This window comes from Pygocentrus nattereri, chromosome 14 (genome assembly GCF_015220715.1).
Source record: "Pygocentrus nattereri isolate fPygNat1 chromosome 14, fPygNat1.pri, whole genome shotgun sequence".
Classification (NCBI taxonomy): Eukaryota; Metazoa; Chordata; class Actinopteri; order Characiformes; family Serrasalmidae; genus Pygocentrus; species Pygocentrus nattereri.
The window spans coordinates 24810799-24837369 of record NC_051224.1 but is presented as its reverse complement, the minus strand read 5'-3'; the positions used below and the strand labels follow the sequence as shown (position 1 = coordinate 24837369).

Sequence of the window (26571 nt, the reverse complement as noted above, 5' to 3'; positions counted from 1 at the left end):
CTAATTTTCCCAATTTCCCCCTTACCCCAAACATAGCCCACCTGATAACTAATCTCACTGGACTTTGTTGTTCTTGACACTGTATTTTGTGCTTAAGCCCATGTTTATATATTCATAGACTTTTAAAAGAAATTTTAAAATAAAATTCTGAATAATTCAGTAGTTGAGATAATAATACATGTGGCATGCATTAAAGGGGAATTCCACCAACATTTAAATTTTTCTGCATAATTGAGTGTGTGAGATGTAAACAAAGAGATTCAGAGTGGGTTTGGTGTGAAATGGTTCAGATGTCTTTACAGTGGTGGTGATAAGAACTGGGGGTCATCATGAAGACAACACAAACATTGACACTGTATTTACTATCCAGAACCACCAGTGAACCTACGCAAGTCTTCTGAGTTTATATGGAATGTTGATGATGGAAAATCTGAAATAATCAGTTTTCTAAGGGGACTATTTTGCCGCACAGCACTTTGCGTGTTATGTATCCCTCCACCATGAATGGAGTTTAAGGCCGGAATCTTCTCAAAACTGTCATAAAACAGTGTCTCAGTCATCAGGCAGTGAATTCATAACCATTTCATATAGGAACTTTCTGTGAGGGAGGCTTTTAGAGGTGGATGTCTGGTTCCTATCAGCACCATTGTGAAAAATTCGGACTCTTAAATTTCTCTACAACAGAGCGTTTCATTCCAAACCACTCTGAACGACTGTGTTTACATTTTGACCATTTAACTGTGGGTGTGAATGGGTGTAATTCGCCTTTAAAAACTCCGCTAAGTTTGAGGCAAGTGTGTAATTTAGGCGTGCAGTTCGCACACAGTCAACTGGTGAAGTACAGACTTCCAATATTACATTAGCCTCGTATCTCCAGTGGTAAAGCTAAAGAAGCAAACATCAGACACCAAACTTGTCTGATTGGCTACATTTAGGGGTAAAATGTGGTAAATGTGTGTTTTTAGATGAGTTTACAGTCATGGGAAAAGAGAAAAATCAGAACCTAAACGACAACAAAACAATATTTGTATAGCAGAGTGTAGGGATGGGCAATATAGGGAAAAGAAAAATCACTTCAAGATATTTTCATGATAAATTATATTCATCAAAATATTTAGTATTTCTGAGATTTTAGAAGTTAATACAATATAATGTGTAGTGTCACATATATAAAACTTAATAATAATAAAAGACCCACAGCTATAGTTATATTAATTCACTGTTTTACAAACTAAACTGCAGTAAATCCAGTTAAACTGGCCTTTTTATGCTCGCTTTATAATGATTTGTAGTTCTTTTAAAGAACTGACAATATCCATGATATGCTCAGAAAAGCGTATTTTGACATAATTTAGCACAATAACGATTGTCATATTGCCCACCCCTAGCAGAGTGTATACTTAACCAGAGCCACTTTGATTTTTGGCCAAACTATAGCTTTAAATAAGTGTGTTTTAAAGGGCACATATCATAGAAAACCAGATTTCTGGAGTTAAAGGGTCTGATTAAAGTTTTAAACCACTCTCCAGCCCCTTACAGTCCATATATGGAAACTAATCTGAAAAAGCAGAGGGTTTTACACTGCTTGTTTCTTTGATGTCACAAAAACCAATGCATTTACATATGTCTGCCTATTCAGCCTGTAACAGCTCAGCTCCACCCATTCACACTCAACACTGCAAAAAATGGGATCTTCTCAAGTAAAATGATCTTAAATGTGGTCATTAAATCTAACATTTTTCCGTTTAGATTGTTGTAAACTTAACGACTTTTAAACTTATTTTTAGACATTTTCTACCTGTTTTAAGTGATTTTATTAAATACATTTATCTCATTAAGTTGTCAGATAATTTTGTTTGTTGTAAGAAATGAGCTTGAAACCAGCAAACCTATCTGCCAGTGTAGTGAGATAATTTTACCACATTTACTTTTTATTTTCTTAACCTAAAACAAGTAAACAATGTCTAGAAATAAGCTGGATAATCTTATAATCAGTAAACAACCATCACATAATGGAAAATATTAAATATATTGATTAGATTTAAGATCGTTTCACTTGACAATATGCTATTTATTTTGCACTGAAGCTATTAGGAGTGTTTTAGCGGAAACTGCTATTTGAATGAGCCTCAGCCAATCATAACCGAGCTCATTTACATATATTGTAAAAGGCACAGTAACCAAAACAATCTGTTTAATCATAAGGTATAAAGAGAGGCGGGAAAATGGTCATGATCATGAATTATGACTGTGCATAAAAACATAGACATCAGGGTTAAAAAATTAAATAAAATGTAAGAAGAGTGTAGAATGTATGGGCCCTTTAAAGCGTCAGTCACTCTCAGGTTCTCTAGTGCAGATTTTTTAGAGGAACATGTGTTATGTTCCATGAGTTCCAGGTAATGGAGGCCTGCAGGGAGCTGCTCACCTGGCTCAGGTGTTTGAGGAACTGGAAGAGGATTAATAGACTGGACTGGCTGGGGGGGTGGCGGTCACTGAGGTTTGGCCCGAGAGCTGATGCAGTGAAGGCACGGGCGCTGCTGGTGGTGTGTGCTGTTATTTCTCCTCGTTGGTCTTGCGGGTCAGGAGCCTCTTTTTGGGGGCCATAATCCAGGCCAGAGCCACGGCCGCTGTGCCGTCGCCGTTCTGCCGCGAGAAGCAGAGGAACGTGGCCCAGAGGAACGCGGAACAGCCCATAAATGCTGTGCGCAGGTACAGCGGCATCAGCACGAAGTTCAGAAACTGAGGAGAGAGTGGAGAAAGGACGGAAACAGTGGCGTGTTAGGAGCGTGTGTGCCTAGACCTAAAAATATTGAACGTGATGAATGAAAAAGCATGAACGGTTCAGTATTGACAAAACAGAAGAGCATGAGGGTTTTCCCTTAACTAGTGGCTTACACTGTGTATGTATCTACAGAATGAGTAATGTAAAAACGTACCTGCATGAAGGGCCAGTACATAAGGCCGGTCTGAAATTCAGAAACACACAATCAAACTGTGTATTATGGACAGGATAAAATCACAATAGCCCCGTTTACATGCAGCCTAATAATCTGACTAACAGCTTAATCTGAATACGTCAATGTAAACACCTTAATTGGAATAGTTTAGTCCGATTGAGGTCATTCAGAATACAGTTTCTCCACAACTGATCGAGGTGGGTTATCCTGTAAATGTTCAGGTGTAAACACCTGTATCTGATTACATTCCCCATCGGAAAGTTTAAGTCTGTTCTGGATGTGCGTCACGTCACAGTGAAAGTTTATATTGTTCAACATGGCGGAGCCGAAACTGGTTGTCCAGCTTTTGTGTCTCAGTGTAACGGGGAGCAAGAAGGCGGACGCACGTGCTGAGATAAGTGAGATTTATTAAGGGCAAATCCAGGGTCATAGTCTAAACAGTCCAGGTTCACATAGCCAAAACGGATATACCGGGTTGGGGGGGGGGCAGACATGACAGACAAACCAGAATCCAACAGAACATCCAACACAGGAGATAACAGTTCATTACATTTACATTTATGGCATTTGGCTGACGCTCTTATCCAGAGCGACTTACAATTTGATCATTTTTACACAGGGATGCCATGGTGGTGTTAGGAGTCTTGCCCAAGGACTCTTATTGGTGTAGTGTAGTGTGTTTGCCCAGGTGGGGATTGAACCCCAGTCTACAAGGCAGAGGTGTTAACCACTACACTACACTATCCCAACCACTGTTCAGACAACAGTACAAACACCAATACATCCAACACGAAGACCAACCCAAACAAAGGGCAAACACGGGGCTTATAAAACACAGGGATAATGTGGGACAGACAGAAAACAGGTGGTGACCATCAGGGGTGGAGTCACTAAACAAGGGGGCTGGATCAAAACAACTACATGAAAAATCGAAAACAAAAAGCACATGGAGTGGGAGGAGCCAATCATGACACTCAGAATAAGACATCTTCCTCTCTGCCTTCGTTAATAAAGACATGTGAAGGATGTTCTCCTGAGTCTGACATCATTTTAAAGTCAACAACTGCACGTCCTTTCATTTTGTTTATTTTGAGATATGAACAGAAAAAATAACTTGTTTTTTAAATATGTAAAGCATGTGGGCGTGGCTTCATAAATCACTTGCAGTCTGAAGTTTCTCCAGCAGGGAGTGTTATTAGCACGAAAGTTAGCTTGAACCCACACCAGAAGGAGTTCATTAACGCCCATGTTTCCAGTAAATGCTACAAAAACAACAGGTGAAGTCGTCTCAGTATTTAATTATTCCGTTTTTTTAATGTAATTTTTATGAAAAAGTTCAATTAAAACAGATTAAAAGGTATATAAACTGAAAATTGACTAGAAACCTTATCAACTCCTTGAAACCACCGGTGGTTCCAAAATGCACTTCATCATATTCTACATTCTGCTGGGCGTCGTATGAGTCTGTAACTTCTTAAGTCTGTAAGTCTTCTTTCCAGTCAAATAGATGGTGATGTCATTTTTAAACCCTTATAATAAAAGAAGCTGAACTCACAATTTTTCTGGGCTATAAATGACAAACAGATGGCGTCTCTTCAGTGATCTGCTCTCTAAAAATGACTTTTATTAAATGATACAAAGAGCGTTTTTGATTTTTGGCTTTCGGCAGTAAATTGTAAGCATAGAGCAATATGTGTGATCAGAAAACACATGTTCTGTTAATTTGAGGGGCTTTTAAATAAATAAAATAAAAATTTACATTTATTTCATGCAGTTACTGAATAATTTGCCTTACAAATTAGGCACATCAATTCAGATAAAAAAAACAAAACAAAACATACGCTGGAGAATAAGAGGCTAAGCTGCAGTAGACCACGTGTATTGTTTGAGTAGGTGGGGATGGTTGTTGGGTGGGTGGGGATGGTTGTTGGGTGGGTGATATGACCAATAACTGCAAAGTAGAAAATGTGCTAATTATTTTTAGATATCGTCCCAGGCCTAATACACTGGATTGTTGTTGTTTACAGTGTATTCTGTAATAAACTCTTTATAATAAACATCATATTGCTTGTGGATTGATTTAGTTGATTTAGACGGTCACCCAGCAGGGCCTGAGCTGAGTTAACTGAATTACACTGGCAGTGAGCTGCGCCGCCACGTTAACGTAAAGTAGGTTAATCGCTGTACAGCCACCAAACGACATCTTCACCTAGTACATTCGTCTATACGTCCTACCTTATAGGTGTTAAAGAACTTCGCCCTCCAGTCTTCAAAGATGTCCTCCTTTCCCTCCAGAAAACTCACTCCTGTGGAAAAAGAACATCTTAAAGGGAAATTCCACCAAATCTTTGTATAATTAAACGGTTAAGATGCAAACCCCTGGTTCCTACCACTGCCACTGTAAAGAGATCTGAGTCTCTACAATCAACCACCAAACCACTCCGAATGACTTTTATTATTCAGAAATTCTGAAAAAGTTGGTGGAATTCCCCTTTAAAGTTTCACTAGTCTGTAATGTCTGTATCAGTTACTTCCATATTAATATAAGCTAATAAAAACAGGTATATTAACAAACATTTTTCACATCTGCATCATCATCATCATCATCACATGATATTCATACATATATAATCATGTGCAAAAGTTTGGGCACCCGTGGTCAAATGACGTGCTTTGCTGATAAGTTAACGTGTCCTCTACGGAGACACATTTCTGCATGTTTTATTGCAGTTACTGTTTATTTACTGAATTTAACTTACTGTTGATTATGAAAACATAAATTGTGGCCTGTGCAAAAGTCCCTGCATTTGAAAACACCAGCTGTTCATTACATTGTTTAAGTATTTCATGGTGAACAGATCAATGATTACTTGTAAAATTAGATTAATGTACATTAAAGGGCCCATATCATGGAAATCCGAGTTTTCTCACTTTAATTGTTTCCAAAAGTACTGTTTACTCTCCAGTCCATACAACCTACATATGGAAACCAGCCTGTATTAAATGCATTGTTTTTGTGATGTCACAAAATGAAAAATTACACAAGACCTTACATTTGGCCTATGGCAAATTAGCCCCTCCCACTCACACTGAAGTTATAAGAAGTGATTCAGCCTTGACTGCTTTTTGAATGAGGCAGCCAATCAGAATAGAGCTCATTTACATACATCAGTCTTAAAGTTGGTTCTTCGAGGGTTCTTTACTAAAGACAATTGTTCTGTATAGAACCATGAACAGTCAAAAACCATTTGGATGGTTTAAATTGTTCTTTGTATGATGAAAAGGTTCTTCAGATTGATGGAGAATGGGTTTCACATGGTTCCGGTGTTGCACATAGAACCTTTTTGAAAAGGCTTCAATATAGCACCAACGAGGGTTCTGCTGTTGTTTACAATATAAAGTATTTAACAACAGAAGAACCATATACAACACATTCTCCATCAATCTGAAGAACCATTTCACCATTTAAGCATGCAAGTGGTTCTTTGATGCTCCATGGTTCTATATAGAACCACTGACGTTTCTAAAGAACCCTTCAAGAACCATCATTTTAAGAATAACATCAACAACAAAACAGCCTGTTTAATTCTAAGTGATACACTCTTAAAAATGTGGTTCTTCAAATGCTCCTCAGTAAAGAAAATGGTTTTATATATATATATATATACTGCTTCTTTAGAGTGATGGAGAATGTGTTGTCTATGGTTCATACATAGAACCTTTTTGAAAAGAGTTCTATATAGCACCCCAAAGGGTTCTGCTATTGTAACAAGCTTGACATTGTAAGAAGAGAAGAACCCTTTTTAATGCTATACAGAACCAGCTTTAAAAAGGTTCTACCACCTACAGCACATTCTTCTTTATCTGTCAGAAGAACCCTTTCATGATGCAAAGTGTTCTTTGAGTATTCATGGTTCTATATAGAACCATAGAGTGTCCAGAGCTTGGAAATTGGTCGTGTAGAAATGAATTTGATATCACAAAGATGCTGTTGAGGAACAAAATGCAGTAAAATGTAGGTTCTAGACCCTTTAAAGATAAGAGCTTTACACTGTTCGAGCATTTCATAGTGAATAGATCAAGAATCACTAATAAAGTCATATTACATTAACGTACATTAAGATCTCATATCATGGAAAACCGAACGTCTCCTGTGAATCTACCCCAGTTTTATAATGAAAGCGACACTATAAACACCAGCGTCTCATCGCAGACCGTCACCTTGGCCGTCTTAATGTGTGAGTCTGTAACCTGCTCCGACACCTGATTCAGCTCCAGAAGGACCTGCTTGTTGGCTAATAAGGGGGGGGTTGGGGTGGGGCAGGATCGGTTGTACCACAACAACCAGTTTCACCAGCTCTTCTTAAAGGAACCCTGCAGCGTTTCTCAGCCTGACCTCAGTCTGCTGCTCCTGCATCGTGCAGTCAGTAACCAGTCAGTCGTTTAAGCATGTTTCCCTGAACTTAGAACAAAACAGACAACATGTTGACTCAAAACAAGTGCGAGTCACTCCACGAGATCACCGCCCAAGGGACATGCTAATCTGAGTGGTCAGGAAATGACACTTTAGGTCCTTCATAGCTCCAATTTTACCAACAAAACAGCACTATAAGCATTTTTTTTATTTTGCGCCAAATAACACTGCAACGTCCAACCTCCTCAAAACTGGCCACCATGCTGCCTTTTATCAGGCCTTTTAATGCGCTTCCCTGTAGGTCAGTGTTCATAATTCTACATGACATTCACACAAACCTACATAAGCATATACAGTTTTTTCATAGTAAGCAGCAGCTCTCATAAAGGAGGTCAACTTCAATATCAAATAACAGGTGTATTTGGGTGTAGTAACTCTTTCTGGGGTGAAATGATCCAGCACTGACTTTTAGCATCCTGTTTCTAATAGTGTCCATCTTCAGTGCCTTTAGATAGAGAAGATTACTGTACTCTATTTCATGCAGTTATACAGGGTGATTCAAAAAGATTCATCCACTTTCAAAGCTCCATACCACTGTGAGTCGTCTAGGAACCAATCACAATCCAATTGTAAGAGGGGGTTATAGAGTTCCTGACTGTCAGTGGAAGATGGCTCCTTCAGTCTGAGAGGAAATGAGACCCCTGAGCAGAAAACGTTCTGCGTTCTCCACTCCAATAAGAGTGAAACAGTGTGATTTTCGAGGGCAGTGAACCTCCAACGGCTCAGGGCGTTCGTCATTGGTTCGGCAGCACTAGATAATCTCCGAAATCGCACTGAAAGAGCCGTGAGTGCAGCGACACCTCAATCCAGTATGGGATGAGTTTGGCTATGGCGTTGATGTTGTCTGTACAGCTGGAGGAGGTTCGTACTGAGAACTTGTAAAATTACATTATAAACTTTATGCTCATTTAAACCATTTACAGTTTACTGCATTGATCTGTAGTGATGTACAAGCGAAATGAATAATTTTGTAATCAGAAGAATCTTTTTGAATCACCCTGTATGCTTTAAGTTGTACTGACTCCAATTTTATTGTCCATTAAAATATAAGAATATGGAAAAATACAGATATGTTTCCTCTGGGAAAAAGATATTTAAGGTTCACAATCGGACCTTAAAACCACTGCTGTACTTTTCAGGGTACTTTAACATAATAAGGGTACTAAACCATCACAGAGTTCCCCTCTCATCACAAGGGTGGAACCCTCAAGGGTCCATCTCAGTACCTTTAGTCAGGGAACATAACTGAACCCTAATCCACTGAAATGATATGTTCTAAGCTGTACTGACTCCACACACCTCGCCTCGCCTCCAGGCTTTTATTTTACTGTTCTGTTTTAAAACATTTGATTATGAAAAGGTACAAATGTGAACTTTTAACCTGGAAAACCACTGTTGTACCTTTGAGGGAGCATTTACACTGTTTGTACCTTGATGGATGAAAAATGGACATTTTCAGTTCCACCTTAAATGGTGCAGCAGTTACATTCTGTTGCATGAGGCTGCCCCATTTAAGGTGGAACGGATAAATAGATTGTGCAAGAAGGTGCCGCTGTGACTATCCGGTTTAAGTAATGATGTTACTTACCTACAATGCTTACTGAGCATTAACAATCACTCTAAATAAACAAATATAACTACTGTATCAAGTTAAGATCAACTTTATAGGCTATTGAATGAAATAAGCTTAATATAAAAACAGTTGTATGGTTCTATATAGCACTAAAAAGGGTTCTGCTATTGTTACAATGTCAAGCTTGTCAGAACAGAAGTACCCTTTTTGGTGTTATATAGAACCGTTCACAAAACGGTTCTATCTAGAACCATATACAACGTATTCTCCATCCATTCGGAAGAACACTTTCACCGTGCAAAGAACCATTTACACATTCAAATGGTTCTCAGTGTTCATGGTTCTATATAGAGTCATTGTCTTTACTAAAGAGCCCTTGTAGAACCATCTTTTCAGGAGTGTACTTATAACATAGTAACGCACATTTTTTTGCCAAAGTAAGTTTCACACATTAGTACATCAAAAATAGCTTTTCTGTTTGGTTTAGTAGCTACAAGCTTCCAAGTTGACACCTGTTTTCATTTAAATCAATAACTCAACCATAACGTTTTTTAAAAAACCCAGTTTTTTAAAAAGAGCATTCTATTGTTACAAGCTTCTCAAAAAGGGTCTATCTAGAACCATATGCAACACCTTCTCCATCAGTCTGAAGAACCATTTCAAAGAGCCCTTTAAGGATGAAATGGTTCTAAACAGACCTCAAGAACTTCTTTCTTAAGAGTATGTATATAACTAGCCTACTTTTATACTTGACCTAGAACTGGAGGTGGGGGAACCCTTAAGTAGCGCAAAAGAGACACTGAGCTAGGTCAAGAGGTCAGTGTTAGTGTAAGGACCAGTGTCAAACTCAAGAGCCAGGCCACCTGTGTAGAAGACACTTGTCGCCAGTGGTGATGCGAAGCTCTGGTCCAGAACCAGCTTGCGGAGAACCATGCCCAGCGACCTGCCGGGGAACCGCCGCTCCAGGGCCCTCAGCCAGAAGTAGTTGAAGTTTCCATGAAAGCTGAGGGCCACGATGGCCACGTGCCTGGTGTGCCTCCAGTCGATGTGGTCCGGATGGGCCAGATATTGGTGCACCAGGTCCCCCCCGGCGAACAGACAACCATACAGGGTCACGTTGGTTATCCACGGGACCACCTTCGCTTTTTGGAAAAGAGATTTTCTCATTTTTTAATTGGTTTATGTCAGCAAACATAAACTGCCAGTCACTTACTGAGGTCCCAGTGGCCTGTAGTGGCTTTGACCTCTGCTCACAGCAGGTCAAACTCAACAATGAACAACCCCTCCCAGTCCATCTGCTTAATTAATTAACTTATTCATTAATGAGGTTCCATCAATCCATGCCAAAATCAGTAGAATGGAAAAAAAAAACCTTCATTCACTTGCTGGACCTCTAATGCAGTTATGAACAGCCAATCCAGTAAATAACTTCTTAATTTCTTTTGTGGGCTTTTCAGTCGAGCTCGGTCCCTTTAAAAGAGTCTGCGGGGTGAAAATGATTTATCTGCTTGGTAATTAAATAAAAAAAGCCTCCGGCCGGACCTCCATCAGCAGTTTCCCCGTTGCTTCGTCAGGAGCTCAATAAATCCCGGTTAATCTGACGCGTTTGCCCGAGTTAGAAGTGTTATAGGGCGGCTTTGGGCAGATCTGTGAGTAAACCGGAACGGTCTTATAGCGCAGCGCAGCGCAGTGCCGGTTCAGTCCATCTGTGTTTAGATCAGTCTGGAGTCTGCGCATGCGCAGTTCATTTTGCGGCGATAAACGTTTTTTTAGTACATTTATTTTTGTTTGCTTTTTAACTTTTATTTAAACTATCGTGCACAGGGGTAAATTTAAACTTTCAGTTACATCTCTTGAGAGTTAAATATGCATATTTCTGTTCAACTTTTTAAAATAAAAAGGCAACATATTTCCACACTTAAACAAGGAAGTAAAATAAATAAAAATGAATAGCATAATATGACCAAATTAAATGAAATTGAATTAAATTAAATAGTAATAACAAATAATAACCAGAATATAAAGTCATACACGTATATGATCCATGTTACTGAATGCAGTGCGTTAATGATTTAATTTTCATTTAATAATTTCACTCAGAAGAGATGTTTTTTTTTTTTCTTTTTTGGTTCTGTAGTAGACTATTTGCAATAAGCAATCATAAACAAAAATCCGGTCTAAAATTAGGAACCGATGCCACGACCCTGGATAAGGTTAATAGAGAAACACTCTCGCTTGTCGAACTCGATTAATATTTTTCACTGTTTATTTGAGCTGTTTTTTATGGTCTAATGATACCCAGAACTACGTTTTTAGGACTTTGTCAAATTGTTTTGCGCTGTATGTTCATATTCATTTGCCGCACGGAAAAAATCATTTGAATCATTATTTTTATATTTATTTTTTAAATGCGAAGTACGCGATTTAACACTCCTAAAATGTTTTTAAAATACCTGATTCGCTTTAATAAATATACTAGTAACAAAAATAAAAAATAAATCGTCGCGGTTGCCATGGAGCCTGGAATGTAGGGGCGTGACCTGCGCGTGCTACGTCAGCGCTGCCAGCACACCAGGAAGCTAAACCTGCACAAACAGCAAAAAGCAGAGCTGAGAATCGGGATATTGTACATATATTTATTTTTCTTTCTAAACGTTTAAACATTTAATCCGAGGCTCCGTGAAAGGGTCGCGGAGATTTCGTGCTCCTCAGGTGTCCACATTCCGAGGAAGGGCTGCTTTTGAAAAGGTATGAGTGAGAGACATTGGGAGAGAGAGAGTGAGAGAGAGGGAGCCGTTGACATTGGCCTCAGTCTGATTTACAGTGTTGGGGCTCATGTGATCAGACAGCAGTGCAGTTGCTTAGACAGTCGGTGTCTTTTACATGGTCAAATGATTCATTTATCTCTTGTGAGTGACATCTATGGTTTCTCGCCCTGTGCTATGGCTGCACACTTCAAATATGGTTCTCTGAGGGTTCTTTAATAAAGAGAATGGTGATATATAGAAGCTGAAGTTCTATATGGAACCATTTTCTGCTTAAATGTTTCTTTGCATGGTGAAACTGTTCCTCAGATGGAGGGAGAATGTGTTGTATATGGTTCTGCACTCCTATATAGAACCTTCAGACACCTCCTGTTGTTAGCGACAAGACATTGCAACATTAGCAGAACCCTTTCTGGGGAAAAAAGGTTCCATATAGAATCATATACAACACATTCTCCATCAACCCGAAGAACAGTTTCACCAGTTTCACCCTGTGTTTTGGTTACACACTCTCAAAGATATGGTGCAGGCAATGGTTCTATTTAGAACTACATTGAACCTGTATACCTACCTATATGTTCTATGTAGAACCATTTCCCACTTAAATGGTACGTTGCATGGTGAAATTGTTCTTCAGATTGGGGTATACATTTTTTGCAAAGGTTCTGCCATTGTTACAATGTCTTATAGCTGACAACAGAAGGTGTCCAAAGGTTCTATATGGAATAAGAGTGCAGAACCATTTTTGATGCTACACAGAACCATATACAACACATTCCCCATCAGTTTGAAGAACCATTTCACCATTCAAATAACCATTTTTTGAGTGTTCATGATTCTATGTAGATGATTCTATGTAGTTTCACTATGCAAACGGTTCTGTATAGAACTCATGAATCTAAATAGAATGGTTATCTTGACTAAAGAACTTGAAGAGCCATCATTTTGAAGAGTGCAGAACCTTTTTGATGCTACATTGAACCATATACAACGCATTCTACCTCAATCTGAAGAACCATTTCACCATACAAAGAACTCTTGTTGAACTCGTGTTCATGATTCTTTAAAGAACCATTGTCTTTACAAAAGAACCCTTGAAGAACCATTATTTTGAAAATCACTAGCACTAGCAATATTACAAAACTATTTTGGTGCTATAGAACCATTTCACTATGCAAAGAACCATTTAAGCATGCAAATGGTTCTATATAGAACTCATGGATCTAAACTGAACCGTTGTCTTTACTAAAGAACACTTGAAGAACCATCATTTTGAAGAGTGCTAGTACTAGTAGTAGTGAAAATGGTTCTGTGTAGCCTGAAAATGGTTCTGTGTAGAACTCATGGCTCTAAATTTAGCCATTGCCTTTACTACAGAACCCTTGAAGAACCATCCTTTTGTACGTGAGTGTCTTGTGACTTACTAGCAGAACCACTGGAGACCAGGAGCTCAGTTCAGTAGTGCTGAAGATTCCATGCTGCTCTAAAACATCATCACAGAACTCCACTTCAGTATTTGGGCCTCAGGCTGACGACTGAACTGATTATGATAAATGAATGAAATAACTGATGTGGCCTTTGATCAGCCGGGTTCCTCTCACACTGCCTCGCTGTCAGAGACGGTTCCTGCTGCCCCGGCTCTGTGGAGAGGATCCGGTTGGGTGGTGTTTGTGTTTGTGCTCCGGGCCGAAGGAGCCGCTCCCTCATTGTAAATGATCACTTCTTCTCATCTGCTTCAGCTGCAGGCTGCTTTAAAGGGGAATTCCACCACAATTAAAATTTCTTTCTACACAATTCACTGGTTGAAGTGAGTCATTCAGATGTAAACGGAGAGATTCAGAGCAGTTTGGTGTGAAATGGTTCAGATGTCTTTACAGTGGTAGTGATAGGAACCAGGGGTCACCATGACTCTACACTTAAAAATATATAACCATGAACATCATTACATTACATGACATAAATTGTTCTTTGTATCATGAAAGAGTTCTTCAGATTGATGGAGATGGTTCTATATCTAAGCACCTCTTTGAAAAGGGTCACATTGAGCACCCAAAAGGGTTCTTCTGTTGTTACAAGTGGTACATCATAACAATAGAAGACCCCATTTTAGTACTTAAAGAGCCATTAGTATGCTTAAATGGGGTTCTTTGCATGGCGAAAATGTTCTTCAGATTGATGGAGAATGTGCTGTGGATGGTTCTAAATAGAACCCTTTTATAAAGAGCACCAAAAAGCAATCAGCAGAGCTTTATTTTACTGTAAAGGAGGATTATTTCATTTTTACCTACAAACCTGATTCCTCTGTGGAGCCTCAACAGTAAAAGAGCCGCATGTTGTTGATGCCTTCACAAGGCTCAGGGTTTATTTGATTCTAAAAAAATAATGTTCTAAGAAAATGTGATGTCATATTTTTAGAATTGATTCCAGCTTAGCTAATGAGATGTGTTATTACAGATGGACCCCACGCTCGCTGAGATGGGGAGTCACCTCTCTGATGCCATGAAGATTCTGGAGAGTGGACAAATGTAAGATATATACAGTGCAAACATCTTTAGCACCATTAGACCCATTTATCTCAGCAATAGGTGCACTTTTGAATGTATGGATCACTCTATGTCATTAGAGGAGGTGGGTCAGGTACACAAGGTTTTCACAAGTGACTAAACTTAAAAAGGACATGATGTGCACTTTTATATCTGCAAATATATCTGCATTTATATCCATGTGCATGTTATGTCTTACATATAGTGAGTGTTATTAAAGTGTTAATTGCCTGTTTCAGTTGTTAAACTGTGCTTGACCACTGAAGAACAGGTTGAAAGGGGGCTAACAAAGTATCAGAGAAACAGATGGACTACAGTCTGTAACTGTAGAACTACAAAGTGCATCTATATAGTAAATGGAGATGATAAAATGGACACAGCGTAGAAACAAGGAGGTGCTCATAATGTTATGCCTGATCGGTGTGTATATATATATATATATATATATATATATATATATATATATATATATATGTATGTATGTTTTTCAAGTATGTTTTTCAAGTATGCAGAGCAGCCAATTACAGGAGAGCTCCTTAACATATATATATACATATATGTATATGTATGTATATATATATATATGTATGTATGTGTATATATATATATATATATATATATATATATATGTGTATATGTGTGTTAAGGAGCTCTCCTGTAATTGGCTGCTCTGCATACTTGAAAAGCGAAGCTGAAACATCCCTTAAATTTTATTGTGAACAGGCAGGGCTGACCTGCTGTTGGCTGAATAGGCAGAAATATGTAAACGAGTCGTGTTTTATGACATTAAAACAGCAGTCAATTCAAAACAGGCTGTATTTGCATCTTAGTTTCCAGAAATGGACTTTATGGACTGTACAGAGTACATACATAGTATTTACATACTCTAAAATACTTATTTTCAAAAAGAGAAATTGTTTTTTTAATGTTACAATGCCTTTACCTTCTGTTCAGTTTGGGAGACATTGGGCGATGTCTCAGTGTTGGTGTGTGTAATGTAGTGAGTGTAACGTGTGTTTGTCCCGCAGAGAGACGGTGCAGGACACTGGGAGACGGAGGCTGAGCTGGAGAGATATTCCAGGACCTTTACAAGGAGAGTGAGTCCACATCTAAAAATCTCTCAGTTTCACTCACATTTTCACCTCACTGTGCTTCAACAGCTGACCACTGGCAATGTTATGATTGATATGCCTCTTGAGCTGTCACAGTAGGCTCTAAGGCTGTGTTCATGCAGGTTGAAGTGGCTCAAATCAATGCTTTGCCCTAATGTGACTCTGATGTTTATAATCCAACCTGAGCCGCTTTCATATGTGGTTCTAGATCGGATAACTAATCGGATATCTGATCTTTAGCCATTAGACCTTAATGCAAACCCTTAGATTAGAATTCATTAGTTTTTTCCACTGCCCATGACCATCATTCAGCGTTACCATGGCAACAGCCGCGAACAGAAGTTAAGGCCTGTAAACAGTGGACAAGATCAGGGACCGTATTAAGCTGGGGTATTCAGCTGGACTGTATTCAGCAGGGACACCCAGCTGAAACATAAACACATCATTAAAATGATCAAGTCAGTTAGTCAGACAGCTACAGTTACTGATTTAAAAAAGATCAAACAAAACTAAAGAATTATAAGCTGTAAGTAGTGAATACTGTTAGAGTGCTCCCTGCTGTTTATCAGAGCGTCAGTGCTCCTCAGTTTCAGTCTCCATTTCCCAAATGCTTAAGCCGAGCAAGCTAACGTTACTCCTCCTAATAAATAGACACACGTTCAGCTACGTCTCCTTATTATTCACCACCATCGCTGTAATATTTCATCATCAACATTAACACAGGAAGGTAATGAGAGGGACGGTGGAATTCGAGTCTGCAGCGTCTGAGATTTTTAAAATGCAGAATTAGAAAAGAAAAACGTCTCCCAGTGAAAGCTGCGTTTTACAGTAGAAATAAATGGAGGTCATTATGCTGGTAGTGAACTATGCTACCTGACACGGCCGCCTATAAACCATAGAAATGGACCTTAAACAGAAATTAGGACCCTGTTGGGGTTCATCCTAAAGTTAGGACAGTATTTAGGAGGTTTAGTCTAGTTAGGATGTTTGTGCACTGTTTTCTTATCTGGAGTTATCTGATGAGGTTATGAAGGAACTGTTGTTCTGGAATAGATACTGTACTAGATTCAGTCTGTAAACAACTCCTGGTTAAGCCGGAATGTTCCTTTAAGATATGTCTGATTAATGTGTGTTTTTCTCTTCTGTTCAGTGGTCAGAACATGGTGACCATCCTCCAGCTAGTTCAGAACCTCATGCACGATGACGAGGACAAACAGGCTCCCCGGTAGGTTCATTCATTCATGCATTCATTCATTCATTCATTCATTCATTCATTCATTCATTCATTCACCATTCATCCCTTAACTCATCCATCCATCTGTTCATTCATTGCACTGCATTAATATGCAGTTTCATTATCTAAGGGTTACAGTTGTGTGCAACAAAAGGCACACTGGTCAACGTCTATGTGTTGTTGATTTTCTGAGTGTAAATAAGTGAGCAATTCTTCTACATAGACACAGTTCTGCACACTTTAATACAGAATTTATCTTAATTTATTGAATTTAACTCACTGGAAAAAGAAATAAAACATAAAATCTGGCCTGTGCAAAAGTCGTGGCACCTTTTACATTTGATATTTTGTTTGTTTGCAGTATGTTAAACTCAACAAAAAAATAGAATTTGTGAGCTGAAACTTTCAGGAAAATGCGACATTTAAGTACATTTAAGATAAAATGGATCACTTATATAAAATGATCAATTCTATTATTGTATACAGAAGAAGAATAGAATTTACACCCATTTGTCACTGTGTTTGCACGGTGTGAAATTAGACCCATCTGTGCAGTGAAACACCCACATACGTGCACACTAGTGAACACACACAATAGGCGGCAGTGAGCACACTTGCCCGGAGCAGTGGGCAGCCCTATCCACGGCACCCTGGGAGCAATTTGGGGTTAGGTGCCGTGCTCAAGGTTGGAGTAGAAAAAAAAGTAATATTGACAATACAGATGCTAATTACTTCTCTCAAACTGTAATAACGCCACTGGTTACCACCTGAATAAAAAGATAAATTAACCTAATTTTTCATTACTTCTGAGTTATTCTCTAAAACACAAACATGTCTGTACCAGCTGTTCAAACCCAACAGCCCTTCAGCTCTTTATTTACAGACAGACAGCCACAGTAAACAGCATTTAAAAGCTCCGTCAGTGTCTCTGACTTTAAACAGCACACAGTCGGTTCTGCTGATTACAGTGATCTGCTGATGCTGATGCTGAAACTGAGAAATTAGCCAAAAACAGCTGAAACAAAATGTAAAGCAGGAAATGTTGCATTTCAGAAAACGTGGAGAGACTCATTCAGTTATTTTGCTTCTAAACTGTGGAGCTCAGTTCACCTTTAATTAGACACTCGAGCTCAGAGCTCACTTTTAATAAACATCTGAAAACGCAGATCTTTAACTCAGCTCTTTTGGTCTTTATCTCTTTAAACTGATCTGTGTTCATCATCTTATTTGATTTGAACTTAAAACTCTTTTTTTTCTTTCATCACTGTTAAGTTGTGTCTTTTGTCTGTAAAGCACTCTGAGCTGCCAACAGTATGAAATGTGCTCTATAAATAAGGACCGATGATGATGATGATTATTATTATTATTATTAATATTATTATTGTTATACAATCCAATTTTCAAAAATGTTGGGACACTGCAGAATGTAAATAAAAATAAAATGCAATGATTTGCTAATCATGTAAACCATATTTTAGAGGAAAATGCCACAAAGACAACAAACAAATGTTGAAACTGAAGAATTTTATTGTTTTTTTTTAAATATATGCCCGCTTTGAATATGATTTCAACAACATGTTCCAAAAAAGTTGGGACAGGGGCCTGTTTACCACTGTGTTTCATTACCTCTTCTTTTAACAGCACTAAGTGTTTGGGAACTGAGGAGAACTTCTGTAGTTCTAAAAGCGAAATGTTTTCCTGTTCCTGTTTGATGTAGGATTTCAGCTGCTCGATTGTTCGGGGGTTTTTTTTTTGGTTAGATTTTTTTTCCTTTCCTAATGTGGCAAATATTTTCAGTGGATGATAGGTCTGGACTGCAGGCAGGTCAGTTTAGCACACAGACTCTTTTAATACAGAGCAATGCTGCTCTAATACCTGCAGAATGTGGTTTGATATTGTCTTGCTGAAATAATGAAGGCCTTCCCTGAAAAAGACGTCGTCTGAATGGCAGCATATATTGCTAAAACATGTATATATCATTCAGCATTAATGGTGCCTTCACAGGTGTGCACGTCACCCCTGCCGTGTGCACTGATGCCCCCTATACCATCATGAATACTGGCTTTTGAAATGTCCACTGTTCACAAGCTGAGTGGCCTTTAGCCCGGAGGACAATGTCCATGATTTCTGAGCTCATGCAGTGATTTCCACTACAGAATCATGTCTGTTTTTAATGCAGTGCCGCCTGAGGGCCCAAAAATCACAGCCAGTAAATACATTTTTGGCCTTGTCCTTTACATACAGAGATCTTTTAATGTTATAATGAAAGGTAGATGATAAAATCTTCAAGTTCTTTATTATTTTTATCTGCCTGTGCAGTCTTTTACAGAGTGGTGAACCCCTCCTCATCTTTACTTCTGAGAGACTCAGCCTCTCTGAGATGATCTTTTATACCCAATCATGTTACTGACCTGTTGTCAGCTACAACTTGCACAACTTTACCAGCCTTTTGTTGCCCCTGTCCCAACTTTTTTGGAACATGTTGTTGGCATCAAATTGAAAATGGGAAAATATTTATCAAAAAACAATACATTTTCTCAGTTTCAACACTAGATATGTTGTCTTTGTACTATTTTAATGAAATATAGGGTATAAATCATTTGCACATCACTGCATTTTGTTTTTGTTTACATTTTGCACAGCATCCCAACTTTTTTGGAAATGGGGTTGTAGATATTATTTAAAGACATATTACACTTTAAGCTTTAGTATAAAGGCTGGACATTTTAACATTCTGAAACTCAATTTTGGTGCTAAAAGTGGTTGTTGTGATTTAGTAAACATGCTTTAGCGCTCATAATAAAACCAAAGAGTAACCACACACTTTGCATATGCATTTGTAAGAGTTTCCCTCTCAGAGTACTGGGAGGAGATTATTATAATGAAGCTGTTATTCTGATATAATGAGACTGATATTGAAGTGCTGTTTAGCACCTTGTAGTTTTTGGTGCTAACATGGAAGATACAGTTTATGCTGAGAGAGAAAAGAGGGACTCATTCATTTTAATGAAAGAAAGACACTTGTAAACACCTGCCATATCATGATATTCTTAACTTGACCAACATTTTCAAACCATTATATCCTATCACTTTGGGTATATTAACATAGTCAAAGAACACATTGTGCCTAAATTATGATCTGGCAGGTTTTTATTTCCAAACCATGTTTAAAAGCACGTGTTGACAGTCCTTGCTGTGTTACTCTTGTGTTGTGGTTTATATGAGCGCTGTGGCTGCTGTGCACTGTGCTTTAAGTAGGTGCTGTGGTTTATGAGTGCATGTGGCAGAAATGTCAGTCATTTGTTGAAGCGCTGAATGTGGCTCAAGAGGTCGAGCTGAAAACCATCCTAAACCATATCATCCTCAAACAGCCAAGAGTGAATTTAAACAGGGTTTTTATAGCATTACATGGTTTCCAGACGCACTCGGCGCAGAACTCAAGGTCAGCTTATCCCACAAGCCAACACTGAACATGTGGTTCTTAACAGACTGCCATAATAATCTCTTATTTTCTCTAAATCTTGACGTATGTTCAGATAATGTCTTATTTTCCTCAAAACAATGACTTACACCCATCAGACATAACTATATCATTACCTCCTTGTTTCTGCACTCATTGTCCATTTTATATCCTCCACTTACTATATAGGTGCAGTTTGTAGTTCTACAGTTACAGACTGTAGTCCATCTGTTTCTCTGCATACTTTGTTACCCTGTTCTTCAGTGGTCAGGACCCCCGTGGACCCTCACAGAGCAGGGACTATTTGGGAGATGGGTCATTCTCAGCACTGCGGTAATACTGACATGGTGGTGGTGTGTCAGTGTGTGTTGCTCTGGTGCGAGTGGATCAGACACAGCAGTGCTGCTGGAGTTTTTAAACACCTCAGTGTCACTGCTGGACTGAGAATAGTACACCAACCAAAAATATCCAGCTGACAGCATCCTGTGGGCAGCGTCCTGTGACCACTGATGAAGGACGAGAGGATGACCAACAGAAACTGTGCAGTAGATGAGCTACAGTCTCTGACTTTACATCTACAAGGTGGACCAAAGAGGTGGGAGTCTCTAATAGAGTGGACAGTGAGTGGACAGAGTGTTTTGTCTCCAACAGCACTGCTGTGTCTGATCCACTCAGACCAGTGCAACACACTAACACACCACCACCACCACCACCACATCAGTGTTACTGCAGTACTGAGAATGACCCACCACCCAAATAGTACCTGCTCTGTTAGGGTCCAGGGGGGCCTGATCACTGATGAAAAGGGTAAAAGGGGGCTAATAAAGTATGCAGAGAAACAGATGGACTACAGTCTGTAACTGTAGAGGTACAAACTGCACCTATATAGTAAGTGGAGCTGATAAAATGGACAATGAGTGTAGAAACAAGGAGGTAATGATATAGTTATGTCTGATGGGTGTAAGTCAGTGTTTTGAGGAAAATAAGACATTATCTGAACATACGTCAAGATTCAGAGAAAATAAGAGATTATTATGGCAGTCTGTTAAGAACCACATGTTCAGTGTTGGCTTGTGGGATAAGCTGACCTTGAGTTCTGCGCCGAGTGCGTCTGGAAACAGTCTGTAACTGTAGAACTACAAAGTGCACCTATACAGTAAGTGGAGCTGATAAAATGGACAATGAGCATCGAAACAAGGAGGTGGTCATAATGTTATGACTGAGCGGTGATCTACTATTTTCTTTTATGATATGTTAAGATAATATCCTAATACTAATAATTGTTATTTGAGGATGGATATGGGCGAAGATGTGTGGAGCAAGGTTTGGTAGAATTTCCGTTTAATAAATTAAATTTTTTCTTCTATGTGTCCTATGAGACAGGTAGCCTCATTGTTCATGAACTTGATACAGAATGCAAAAATTTGAGGGAGTTCTCACAGGAACTGTAAAAGGGTGGACCCATTCCTTTTATTGCTTGGGTTGCCAAATAATTACACTCCTCCCTGAGACGGGCCATTTTACCAGAAACACCAACCTTACAGGTCCATTATACAACCCCTGGCAAAAAGTATGGAATCACCAGTCTGGGATGAGCACTCATTCAGACATTTTATTCTGTAGAACAAACTCAGATCAAAAACATGATGCAATAATAAGGTCATTCCAAAGTGCAACTTGTTGGCTTTCAGAAACACTAAAAGAAATAAAAAAAAAAATAAAAAAAAACACTGTGGAAACAAAGTAAATGTTACTTTTATTGAGCAAGCACAGGGGAAAAAAAAAATATGGAATCACTCAATTCTGAGGAAAAAAAATATGGAATCATGAAAAACAGATAAACAAAAGAACATTTAAAATACGTCACTACTATTTAGTTGCACCACCTTTGGCTTTTATGACGGCTTGCAGTCTCTGAGGCATGGACTTGATGAGTGACAAACAGTATTCTTCATCAATTTGGTGCCAACTCTCTTTGATAGCAGTTGCCAGATCAGCTTTGCAGGTCGGAGCCTTCTTGTGGACCATTTTTTTTTCAATTTCCACCACAGGTTTTCAATTGGATTGAGATCTGGACTATTTGCAGGCCATGACATCAACTGAATGTGTCGTTCTCCAAGGAATGCCTTCACTGTTTTTGCCCTATGGCACGATGCATTGTCATCTTGGAAAATTATTTCATCATCTCCAAACATCTGTTCAATTGAAGGGATGAGAAAACTGTCCAAAATGTCAATGTAAACTTGTGCATTGATAGATGAATTAACCACAGTCATCTCCCCAGTGCCTTTGCCTGACATGCAGCCCCATATCATCAAGGACTGTGGAAATTTGGTTGTTTTCTTCAGGCAGTCCTCTTCATAAATCTCACTGGAACGGCACCAAACAAAAGTTCCAGCATCATCACCTTGTCCAATGCAGATTCTTGACTCATCACTGACGATAACTTTCATCCAGTCATCCACAGTCCATGATTGCCTCTCCTTAGCCCATTGCAGTCTTGTTCTTTTTTGTTTAGGTGTCAATGATGGTTTTCTTTTAACTTTCCTGTATTGAAATCTCATTTCCTTTAGGTGATTTCTTACGGTTCGGTCACATACATTGGCTCCAGCTTCCTTCCATTTATGCTTCATCTGTTTAGTTGTACTTTTTCGGTTTTCAAGACAAATGGCCTTAAGTTCTTTGTCTTGATGCTTTGAGGTCTTTCTTGGTCTACCAGTACGCTTGGCTTTAACAACCATTCTATGCTGTTTGTATTTGGTCCATATCTTGGATACAGCTGACTGTGAACAGCCCACATCTTTAGCAACCATGCGTGAAGTTACCTTCTTCAAGAAGTTTCACAATCCTCTCTTTTGTTTCAAGAGACATTTCTCTTGTTGGAGCCATGGTTCTTGCCACTCCACTTCGTCCAGCAGCCCTCCAAGGTGTCATGACTGCAGGTGTTTTTAACTGCAGACTAACGAGCAGATCTAATCTGAGGCAGGTGTCCATTTAGGGAAAGGAAATTGACTGGGTGTGTCCTTATTTTCTATCTCCAATTTGAGTGATTCCATATTTTTTTCCTCAGAATTGAGTGATTCCATATTTTTTTTCCCGTGCTTGCTCAATAAAAGTAACATTTACTTTGTTTCCACAATGTTTTTTTTTATTTCTTTTAGTGCTTTTGATCTGAGTTTGTTCTACAGAATAAAATGTCTGAATGAGTGCTCATCCCAGACTGGTGATTCCATACTTTTTGCCAGGGGTTGTACACACCTAGTTATAGGCTAGAGCTCAGTGGTCACCTTTGGGAGATCTGCTTTGCTGCACAGTTTCGTTTTAGCCCCTCCCCCTCTCACTAGAGAGTAATGAATCTGGTTCAGCCAATCAGGAACATCCGAGGAAAGTAATTAGCAGGAGCAGGTGTGGCTGATTGGGATTGGAAGGAAGGCAGATGTCCAGTAGCAGGGTTGGTGACCACTGCTGTAGACCATCTGTTGCTGCACAATCCTCTAAAACAGTCATCTTTGGAAAGAAAACCACCACAAAAGCATCATTATGAGGTTGGGAGTGGCCCTCACCCACTCTGTGGTCAAAAAACTGATCATTGGTTTATTGGTAGTTGGTGAAAGACTACAGATTGGCTAAAACCAAATTAGTTCAACATCTGGTCCTGGAGATCAACCGTCTAATTCCTACCGGCTGCAGTTAAGTGACATCTTCAGAAGTCCGTGATTGGCTGCATCAGATCCGTTAGTGTTAGGTAACGGGGAGGGGCCTGTTAGATGTAGTTTGGTGTGAGGAAAGTAGATCTCCAGGAGGAGGCAGGTGACAACTGAACTACAGTCTCTTACTGTGCACCAGCAGGCAGGGGGTTTCTGATAAAGTGGCCAATGAATGTAGCTGTAAAGCACAATATAAACGCAACAAATAAACTTAGAGTATGTAAATGTTCAAACCTTAATTTGTTTATTGTATATTTCAATCCTGAGTTGATTTTTTCCATGGTTTTAATGCTGTTAGCAAGTATGTACAAACTCATAAACTACTTAAAAAAAGAAAACCGGTATCTCTAGATTACTTGACACACCAGTTACGTTCTAAAATAAACATCTTGTTATGGGACGACAGGGAAGCGGAACCAAGTACAGAGAGGAGAACCCGTGAGAAATGCATTAATGAGGTGATGGAATGTGACTTTGGGACCTCAATGAATAGGAAGGAAAAATGGCAGGAAAGGGCAAACAAAGGGGACGCTGAAAGCAGCTCAAAGTCTGAGATAGAAAAATGAAATAAAAGACAATCAGAGCACAAAAGACATTTCCTCTATAATTATGAGAGGAAGATCAGATTTATGTTTCTCCTGTTTGTTCTTTGTAGAACCAACACTTTTCATTTGGCTTGGAGGCGAATGCTTTTTAAGCCTTCTTTTGGGCTTTTCAGTAGTTTTGTAGCAACTTCTTCTTACCGGTCATCCCTCTGCAAAGGTGTTATAGAGGGATGCTGTTTGCCATGGCCTTAAGTAGAGGAGACCACAGGTGTGCCAGAGTGGCCTTAATCATCCCAAGGGCTTCTGGGAATTGGAGTTCCTTGAACTGGTGGCACCTGAGCTGGTGGCACAGGCTGGGCCCTTACACTTCAATGATATTTGGGGACCTTTTCTGGTGCATATCTATATAATTTGCTGTACTGTATCAGAAATGTGGGCAAAGCTTTAGTCAGCATAAACAGCATAAACAATGATTCTTATGTTTAGAGAAACTTAATAAACATAGTACTAAAAAAACCCAAAAAACAGTGATATATGCTGAAATAACCTCACACTTTCTCCAACGCTAGCTTGACTTAGTTGTTATCCTTATTTTGACCTTATGAGTCACAGTTTGAACCAGAAACAGATGGATAAAAAAACTCCTGAGCCTTTGTTCATTTGCATGGCAGCTCTTAGTAGAGAAGCTGCTGCCAACAGCAACCCAAACTCCCTAATTAGCGCCTTGTTTAGTAAATCTGCACCATAAGTTGATTAAGCAGCTCAGCTCTGACCAGCCGTAACTCTATCATCGTAATTGAACAGATGAGACAGTGTTGTATGAGCGCACTGGCTTATGGACGCATGTTTCTCCAGCAGGATGCAGTACGTCGGAGAGCAGGGACACATGGCTTTACTGGGACACAGCCTGGCTGCATATATCTCTGTTCTGGACAAAGACCGGCTGAGAAAACTGACTACTCGCATCCTCTCGGATACAACCCTCTGGCTCTGCAGACTCTTCAGGTCAGTTTTCAGTCAGCTTGAGCTCTCTGTCAGGGGTGTTTATTTATTTGTTTGTTTACTTATTTATTTTCTTTGCCTTTATTTAATCAGGAAGTCCCACTGTGAACCAAGAAACTCTTTTACATGGGAAACCTGGCCACAACATATAAAAATACAACATATATGACTTAAAATATGACCTATACAACATGATACACGCTTAAGAGATGGTTCTTCAAGGGTTCTTTAGTAAATAACATGGTTCTATATAGAAGACACTCAGAGAACTGCACAGAGTGAAAGCATCCTTTAGATTGAGGTAGAATGTGCTGTGGATGGTTCTGTGTAGAACCTTTTTTGAAAAGGGTTCTGTATAGCAATAAAAGGGGTTCTTCTACTGTGACAAGGTTGACATTTTAAAAATAACAGAATCCTTTTTGGTGCTATATAAAGCTCTTAGAACCATGAGCACGCAAAGAACCCTTTGCATGCTTAAACGTAAAAGGGTTCTTCAGATTAATGGAGAATGTGCTGTAGATGGTTCTATGTAGAACCTTTTCAAAAAGGATTCTATATAGCAACAAAAGGGGTTCTTTTACTGTGACAAGCTTGACATCGTAACATTAGCAGAACCCTTTTGGTGCTACTTAAAGCCCTTAGAACCATGAGCAGTCAAAGAAACTTTTGCATGGTTAAATGGTTCTTTGCATGGTGAAATGGTTCTTTAGATTGAAGGAGAATGGAACCTTTTTGAAAATGGTTCTATATAGTACTAAAAAGGGCTCGACTATTGTTATGATGTTTCCATCTTTCCATGGTGAAAGTCTTCTTCAGATTAATGGGGAATGTGCTGTAGATGGTTCTACAGAGAACCTTTTTGAAAAGGGTTCTATATAGCAACAAAAGGGGTTCTCCTACTGTGACAAGCCTGACATCGTAACAATAGCAGAACCCTTTGTGGTGCTATAATAAAGCCCTTAGAACCCTGAGCACTTGTTACCTTTGCATTATTAAAGGGTTCTTTGCGTGGGGGTTCTTCAAATTAATATATTCTTTCCATGCGGGTTCTTTGGATTAATATAGAATATGCTGTAGATGGTTCTGTGTGGAACATTTCCAAAAAGGATTCTAATTAGCAACAAAAGGATATGGAGCCCCCATATCCCCCATATCCCCCACACCCTTTACCCATCTCCCACGGGATTGGCTGCTAA

At 39.1% G+C, this 26571-nt stretch overlaps 2 protein-coding genes across 2 annotated transcripts in view; one reads left to right on the top strand and one right to left on the bottom strand.

Moving 5' to 3' along the window:
• Positions 1-1906: 1906 nt before the first annotated feature.
• On the bottom strand, positions 1907-10588 carry mpv17l (MPV17 mitochondrial membrane protein like). The gene is made up of 4 exons (XM_017715483.2): positions 9871-10588; positions 5196-5266; positions 2940-2969; positions 1907-2742 (listed from the first exon to the last, which is right to left on the bottom strand). The coding sequence occupies exons 1-4, from the start codon at positions 10172-10174 to the stop codon at positions 2557-2559; spliced, it is 591 nt and encodes a 196-aa protein (XP_017570972.1). The 5' UTR covers positions 10175-10588; the 3' UTR covers positions 1907-2556.
• Positions 10589-11578: 990 nt separating this feature from the next.
• The window catches only part of pdxdc1 (pyridoxal-dependent decarboxylase domain containing 1), a 48720-nt gene continuing 33727 nt past the window's right edge, over positions 11579-26571 (top strand). The window contains 5 exon segments of the mRNA XM_017715481.2: positions 11579-11755; positions 14227-14297; positions 15344-15412; positions 16578-16652; positions 25232-25378. Coding sequence (XP_017570970.2) covers positions 14227-14297; positions 15344-15412; positions 16578-16652; positions 25232-25378 — 362 coding nt within the window. The 5' untranslated portion in view covers positions 11579-11755.